The sequence below is a fragment of the Halyomorpha halys genome, unplaced genomic scaffold, assembly GCF_000696795.3.
Source record: "Halyomorpha halys isolate HHAL.00 unplaced genomic scaffold, Hhal_1.1 Scaffold349.1, whole genome shotgun sequence".
Classification (NCBI taxonomy): domain Eukaryota; kingdom Metazoa; phylum Arthropoda; class Insecta; order Hemiptera; family Pentatomidae; genus Halyomorpha; species Halyomorpha halys.
Genome location: NW_027109825.1, coordinates 470744 through 479203, shown reverse-complemented (window position 1 = coordinate 479203; position 8460 = coordinate 470744). Strand labels below are relative to the sequence as shown.

At 31.2% G+C, this 8460-nt stretch overlaps 2 protein-coding genes across 11 annotated transcripts in view; one reads left to right on the top strand and one right to left on the bottom strand.

The window, feature by feature from the left end:
- unc-104 (kinesin family member unc-104) overlaps positions 1–5366 on the bottom strand; it is a 176555-nt gene extending 171189 nt beyond the window's left edge. For 5 of the 9 annotated variants that reach the window (XM_067047981.1, XM_067047983.1, XM_067047982.1 and 2 more), the window contains exon 1: positions 5175–5366. The gene's annotated coding sequence lies outside the window, so the exon portion shown is untranslated. The remainder of the gene's footprint in view (positions 1–5174) is intronic. The other 4 variants (XM_067047987.1, XM_067047988.1, XM_067047986.1 and 1 more) reach the window with 1 other exon arrangement.
- Positions 842–8460, top strand: part of Sod2 (superoxide dismutase 2) — an 11550-nt gene continuing 3931 nt past the window's right edge. The window contains exons 1-2 of one of the 2 annotated variants that reach the window (XM_014421948.3): positions 842–931; positions 6812–6984. In XM_014421948.3, the coding sequence (XP_014277434.1) occupies positions 915–931; positions 6812–6984 (190 nt within the window). In that variant the 5' untranslated portion in view covers positions 842–914. Of the gene's footprint in view, positions 932–5404; positions 5597–6811; positions 6985–8460 lie in introns of those variants that run through there. The other variant, XM_014421947.3, reaches the window with a different exon arrangement.

Genomic DNA, 8460 nt, shown 5'->3' with positions numbered 1-8460 from the left:
AAATAATTAAAAAAAAAAAAAAAAAAATTTACCCTAAAATAGTTTATAACACTTATCTCTGTAGAAGTAGTAGGTTTTATGATATATGACAAAATAAATTCACAAAATGTTAATTTCTAGTTGTTCGGATAAATTTTTTGATTTTTAAACAAATATATCACTAGATCCATATGTCTGCAAGCACACATAATGAAGGTAATTTAACTTACTATAAATTAGGTTATGACATGTATTTAATTTGAGTGCTAATAAACATCTGTACATTGAACGGTTTTTGAGATATAGATTTTTCAAAATAAATTCACTTACTAATGATCTTTCAGTACATTTTTTTATGAAATGTTGCTTTTTAAAAAGCTATATTTCGAATTCTAATGAACTTAAATAGCTCTATTAGGACTTTAGTTTATCAAATTTACTCTATTTTAAATGGTGTTCTCTTAGGGTTTCTATTGTTCTTGGTAGTTTTAAAGATATAGAGCTCAGAATGAATAATTCTTTTTTGTAACATTTTGAACAGCCGCCATTTTTTATTACCCCAACCCCTACTTGGCAAACTCGTCAATTTTGACTAGTAATTATACATAGATTTCATTAAAGTAATCAAATATTGGGGTGAAATAACTGCCTTTTTTTCTTACCGGCTCTTGTACTATTGGAATATATCCGAGAATACACTTTCACGATTTACACGTTTTCTTATTCTTTAAGGCTTATATGAAAAAATTCAAAGTATTCTATAGCACACACAAAATAACAGAGAAATTAGAAAATTTTATGTGATCAACTATGTTAAATAAATTATTATTTATCTTATCATATGATCACACAAAGTTAGGAGTTAAAAACCTCAAGGTTAGGAGTTGAAAAAAAGTAAAATCGAGAATAGCTAGTAAGTCCTAGAAATATAGAAAATGCAGCAAGCAGCAAGGTAAAATAATTGTGTATTATTTTAGTATTTTATTATACGTTAATTGTTCAGTTTGTCTTTACTCCATGCGGTCATTGACAGTTCATGACCTTCGTAAATTCTGTTGTAAAACTTGGATTTTCTGGAAGTGTGTTAATGGTATTCGTAAATGGTCATTCGGAATGACAATCATCATTTAGCCAGATTGACGTGACTGGGTTGACTCATACAGGACCTATAAACTATCAGTATGTAACCGCTGACTGATGCTTACTTACATACGAAACATCATATCCTCTGTAAGGTCTCTCGTCAACCGGGTAAGCTGCGAATTGCGAAGCAACGAATTCGTGCGAACCCCTGTCGTCCATTGGCTCGATGCTTCTTCAGAATGGATTTCTGATGAAGAGTTTTTCATTTTGGAATTATCAAATTTGATTCATCGGCGTACCAGCCACAGGCGATATCGACGAAGGCGGAAATTGTGGGTGAATCACATTTACACAAAATGAAACGTGTTTGGTAAATTTTCTCGTTTGCATTATCTTCAAATTGGTGATAACCGCAACTTCTTCTATTATCAAATGAAAAAGGACACATTTCGATACATTCTTGACGTTCTTCTTTCGAACTCGTTCTGAACTAATGGAATCCCAGTAGAATGGGATCGGTTGGCACTTCGCACTTGTTCGGACGAATACGGACGAACGATACGAGTCTAGTGGACAGGTCGTCCCCCATCCAGCCACGAATTCGAATGAATTGATTATACAAGTGGACAGACCTAAGGATCTTGTGTACCGTCTCTTTCGATCAGCAATAAATAGAAAACTTGCTAATCTATAATTCTGGTATTTGCCAACAGAAATAAAGTGAAACATGATATGAAGAATGTAACCTTCACTCCGCTTTCTCATTATCTCGTTCTCTTCAAACTGTGAGGATCTTGTGCTACGTCTTTATCGATTCTTAATAAACACAAAAAGCTTATTTGGACATATTTTAGCAAAAAAGTGGAATAAACAACATGGACGAACAACTCCAATTACTTACTCCCATCATAAAATATAAAACACATAATTTAATAAAGTAGCGAATTAGGTCTTTTTTTACAGGTTTTCACCCAAAACTCTTTATGATTTTTCACCTAAAACTCCTTGTCGCTCCTAGCGAAAAAATAAAGGTATAACAAATTAAACAGCATTAAATATGTACCATCAATTATTAATTTGCTCAAGTAGTAACCTATACCGCCATGAACCAAAAAACAATTTTTTTCCTAAATTTTGACTCAACTTGTCGTTCACGATGGAATTGTTATTCCTTATGAACCAGGGAGAACTTACTGCGATTCTCAGGAACTTATTTTGGATTGCTTCCATTTTTTCCATGTATCAGTACCGACCTTAGTATTGCTTTGTAAATAAGAATTATCGTATCTAGTATTAGTCTAGATTTTCTATTAACGATAGGATACAGCATTGCTGTATCTTGTGTAGGTTAGAGTTAATTTGAAATGGACATGATGGTTCCAAGCAAGGTGACAATCGAGATGAATTCCAAGGTATCTTACTGCTTCACTGGCGACCGCTTAAATCAAGAAAGCTGCCAATTTTCAATGCCATAAGGTTTTTAAAAATTGAAAATTATTATCGATAGGATCCACCATTTCGATTTATTGGCGAAAATGCATTGGATTACACCGCTGAAAATGCGTTTCCGTTTCAAGCGTGTGATGGATACTAATTTTTAAAATTATTTTCAAACATATGATTGAAATTTTTTTTAAAAATGTCTATTGAAATTTACAACTGTATATTATATTAAAACATTCAGTAAATTTGATCTCAGTTATGGAGTGATACAGGCGTGTAGAGAAATTACGCATTGGTTGCACTCTAATTTCTTCTCTTTTTTTTACATTAGCAGGTCTCGTGGCCATCTTCTTTCCAGGCACCTCAAGGAGGATTGTCTGGAATAGAAGAGGAAGCAAGGTTAGAAACTAGTGGGTTTGGGTGCTTAGGGAGTTTATGAAAGAAATAATATCTGGTTCGGTTATATCTTGAACATTAAGGTCTTTATGGATGATTTTATTTGTGACAAAGTAAGGAGCATTAAGGACTTTACGAAGAATTTTGGATTGTAAAGATTGGATACGAAAGGAATTTGAAGGTTTAGTGGAACCCCAAAGCTCAACTCCGTATGTCCGAATTGGCCTTATTACAGTCATGTAGATCTGTCTTTTGTTATGAATTGGAAGTTTAGATCGTTTGCCTAGTAAATGTTGTAATAGTCGAAATCGACGAGCAGTTTACTGTCGTTTCAGTCTTGTGCGAGAATTCTAGGTTAGTCGTTTGTTTAGATGTAGTCTAAGGTAGCGGATCAGTTTGAAAGGGGTAATATCAACCTTATTAAACGAAACTGTAGGGCTGTCGGTAGGTTTATGAAGAAGGGTAAAGGTGATTCGATGGGATTAGTTGGGATTTATTTTAATCCTCAAATTACGACACCATTCTTCGGGGACTGTGATATGGGATTGAAGAGTTTGGAAAGCAATTAAAGGGTTATTATTAACTGCAAGCACACATGAGTCATCGGTATACGTAGCGAGGCTAGGTTAGGATTGGTTGGTACGTCAACTGTATAGACTGTGTAGAGGATGGGACCGAAGATACTACCTTGAGGAACACCAGCAGACTGTTTTAAAAATAGGTAGCAATGCTACTAGACCAACGGTTTTATCGAGGAGGTGTCTCAGTCAGAATCACACTTTACCGCCAAATTTTAACCCAGTTAAGGGTGGGTACCTTATGAGTGGGTACTTTATGAGGCTGGGTGGACCCCAGAGGGCTTCTGAATCCACCGGGCTGACTCACAGCTACAGTGAAACAGAAAAGAATAATATGCCACAGCTGGATTCGAACCTGGGTCCTTGCAGTGTGTAGCACAGTGCCTTACTAATGAGCTGACCACTCTCACAAATATATGTTTTGTGACTTGGATTTTATGGATGGCATTGGACCTCCTGTATTATATGATCCTTATATTTACAGAATGTCTTACTAACTCTGTCCAATCATTAAGCTCCACGAATTGATATTTTACACATAGATTAAGAGGCTCTGACTGTAAAATAATTATATCAAGTATAGTTACAGCCAATTGCATCGGGAATTACGAATAGAGACAATAGAGGATTACATAAAAAAAATGTTCATGAAGTTCCACTCCTAGTTACCTATAGTTAAAGGAACGGTTACCTACAACTTGGGAAACTCAACCACAACTTGAAGACAGAAGCCCAGGCTGCTGCAGGACATCCTGTTATAAATTGTATATTTATCAGTTGTTATTATCACTCTAAAATTTTATTTTATCTTAATTTCTTTTCTTTTTTATCTCTTCATATTTTTCTTAAATTCACCTTCTTTTTTCATTAGAAGTCAATTATTTATTTTGTTAAATCAATAAATGTCAATATTTTTGTTATTAATGCCCCCCCCCCCCCATAATCAATTGTTAAAAAAAAAAATGTACCTCTTACATTAACCATGTAAGGCCAACCTGGCCGATCTGGTATTAAATAAATAAATCAAGTATAGTGAAAAAGTTTAGATTGATTTTTCTTAATCTTTATTAACATCTGAATCTCTCAAAATAATAATGAAATTTCGTCACCGATTCCGGACATTTTTATATTCTTATAAAAACTCATTATTTAACGAACAAATCATAAATGACATAAGTAAAATGATAAATATAAATGAATAAGAAATAACTTTGTTATTTTCAGATCCATAAACTTAAAAGATTTAAGAAATAACTCTATAATTTCAAATATGATATAGTTCACAACGCAGTTCATAATCGATCGAACAACGCCTAGTCTTCATTAATAGTTCCTTTTATAAATGACTGTTTCTTTAAAATTTTAAATATTTTTCAAAAATCTACATATATATTGCTATAAACCGGAAATGCGCCATAATTATGAAAGGAATATATGACTTATAATTATACTTGTTACCTTTTCATATTTAGCATTAAAAATTAACAAGTAATAAATATCTATATATAATATTTATAACTAATAAAAATACAATTAAACAAAGCAATATTCCTTGAAACAACAAGCGTTGGAATAAATATCTCATAAATGAGCTGTAGATAGTCATCAACTTTCAAAAAGCAAAATAAACATCAAAAAATAACTTTTAAAGATTATAAATCAAGATTATGTTAGTTATAACAAAAAAAAACTTACATAAATTGGTGTATCTGGGCAGCTAGTACATGGAACAGAGTAAAAGGAATGTCATGCCCGAAGATAAAACACCCGAGAAATGCTCTAAGTTATTATTTAACAAAATTGTTTATAAAAAACAGACTAAAGTTTTGAACAAACTGTTTTTAAACTTGCGACTGTTTACTGATACCGAACGGGAGTAAGCTGACGGAATCAGCTGATCGACTGATAAGCAAAAACAGCCGCTAGGAGAGCCACTTGTACACCTTTAATAATAAGCCCCTTACGTTATTCGGTTCGAAGAGTTTTCTCTCTATCAGATCTGTCATAAATAAGTTCCTAATTTTGACATTTCATCTTATTTTATTAAAATTAAAATTCCGCAGAATCTCTCGCCGAATGATGTTTGCGCTTAAAAAAAGTTTTACCCCGATGAGCCGGTAAGCACTAGTTTTTAGTAGAATTCATGTATTTTTATCATTGTTATTTTTACTACAGTTTTTACTAAGCATTTTTTTTTTTTTATTTAAAGAATTCCTAGATGCAACGAAAATAATTGCAAACACTCGAGTATTATGTAACATCAATTTTAAAATTCAAAATGTCAGAGTATTGAAGTATAAATAAAATATTTTGTAAGAAGATAGTGGAAGGTGTGAAGTATATTGTAGGAAGATAGTTCTGATGGCGTTCAATAAAGATACAAAATAGTAGAAACTATCTAATGTTAATCAACGCTTCGACCCACTTTGCAGGGCTAATTGAAAACAAGATTCACCTACTGTAATATTAGAAAGAGATTAAATGATCCTGTCAGTTTAATTATATATTGTGGGGAAACCTATACCTGCCTTCTTCCTACTTAACTTTTCTGTCTTCAACCTTTTCTATCAGGATCAGGTACTTCCCTTGCTGTTCATGTTATTTCTATTAACATTTTCTGTTTACTTGTAGCCACACTATACCTTTGCCATATTTACTTCACCTATCTTTTTACCTTTTTACAATTCTATCACACTTGGGCCCTGTTTCATAATAAATTACAAACTCATACTATTAGTCTATTAGATTTCTCTTAATTACATTACACTGACTTGTACAATAGTAACTTGTACTTTAGTATTTTTCAATTCCTGTAATATCACTAATAGTCATCCCGATCATGGAAAAAATAAGTATTAGTATTATTACCACACTAGTTTCTATACTTGTACTATGAACTAATATTGTTAGCTTTCTTTATGAAACAGGGCTCAGGTTGTATTTATTAGTAATTAGTTTCCTATCCACCTATATTTATACTTCTTTAACTTAAGCTTATTATTATTTTTAAATAAAAACATATTTTCACTCACATATATTTCAAACATATATATTTATTCTAATGTTCTGTCACTTCTTACAATATTTATATCTTGTTTTTATTGAGCCTTGACGAAGCCTTGCAAAGTATGGCGAAACATTTGTACCATCGAATGAATAGTTTTGTCTACTATTTCATACCTTTATTGACTTGGACTATCTTCCTACAATATAAATAAAATATTTATTGTAATTGAATCCATTTGAACAATATTTTTCATTAATGACCATTATAGTTTGTAAACAAAATATACTGTTGAATAAATTTTTGTGTATACTTGTTTCATTCATAGGGCTGCACTTTCAAAGTCTGTCCACACTTTACCAGAATTACCTTACGCTTCCAATGCTTTGGAACCGGTTATCAGTCAAGAAATAATGGAATTGCACCACAAGAAACATCACAATGCTTATGTGACAAATTTCAATGCCGCTGAAGAGCAATTGAAAGAAGCACTTCAAAAAAGTTTGTAATGTCATAGTATAGATATTAATACTTAATATTTCAATGAAATTATTATATAAATATAGATCGTTATGAACTGAAATTATGTAAGCAATTTTTTCGGAATACATCTATCTAACTTCTCAATTGATTTAAATCACTTATGTTTCTTGTGTCTAAATTATTTACTAATGATAATGTTAAGTAATGTTTAAATAATTATCTATCTACTGAAAGAATATTGTGATGAAAATTAATTGGTAGAATGCCTTGTATCATTAATCTAAGAACAAAAAATCTACAATGTGAGTTATTTAAAAGTTAAGCATCGATCATATATTTTCTGTTTTAAACTGACATATTAATGTAGGCTTACTAGGCTAGAAACAGTCAAATCAAAACTTTTTACAGTTTTGTTAAAATCAGGGGCCTTCAATAAATATTTTAGCTATATTTCACTTTTAACATAAATGTTTAATTTTTTTTTTAAATCCTGTTACTTTAACCCTGAGTTATAACAGTTATTTAAAAAGTTCTTTACAACTTCTAAGTTAGGTTGTCCTTGGGCTTATCAAGTTAAAAAGAAACTGAAATCTACAAAAGTTAAAAAAATTGGCTATGACTGATTCTTGGATTGTCAATCTTATAACTGACATTTTACCTTTTGGAATTTTTATTATTAAAAGAATAAATTAGTATATATTAATAAGAATGTTTTTATTATATAAAAAAAAAAATTAATTCTTTATATTTTTTTTAAATTAAGTAATATTCACTTTGATTAGAATAACAATATTTAGTTTCTTTAAATATTATTTCCTATCTTGCCTTATTTGTGGTTGCTATTGGTGACTTTCCATACCTAACAGATATTAATGTTTTTAATGCTTATGATTTATTTATAAAGATTTGGCATAGAATAATTAATTATGAATGATCAGTTACATTAATAATGTTGGATTAACATTATATATGTAATAAGATTTGATCTGTGACAGATTTTTTTTATAGATATTATGGATTCATAAAGACTTTTCTTTAACTTCTATAATTTCTCTTCCTTCTGTTGTTTGACGTGTGTAATAACCATTGCTGCCGCTTTGTGGGTAATTATCCGATTTTTTCGTATTTTACACCTTAGTAGGTAATTGTCGGGTATTTCGGGTAAAATGGATTTCGTTATGTGTAGCTGTGCCAGTACAGTGTCACACTAGTCCTTCGAATAGTTTTTTTAGTCAATCATTAGAGACTTTTTCTATTACTAGCAAGTTATTATTTTTCCTTAAATATTGAATTTTAGGACATAGGCATTCCTACACCATTTGAGGTCCGGGATTGATTTATTTTTGAGGTATGGGAAGATATAATTTTTGGACCTTTTTTTTTGGCCAATTTGTTTTTTTTGAGCCCGGTGGTGTTATTTTTGTGGTTTGGGGTGAATACAATTTTAAAGTCTTGGATAAATTTGTTTTTGGTCCCTGGATTGGATTTATATTT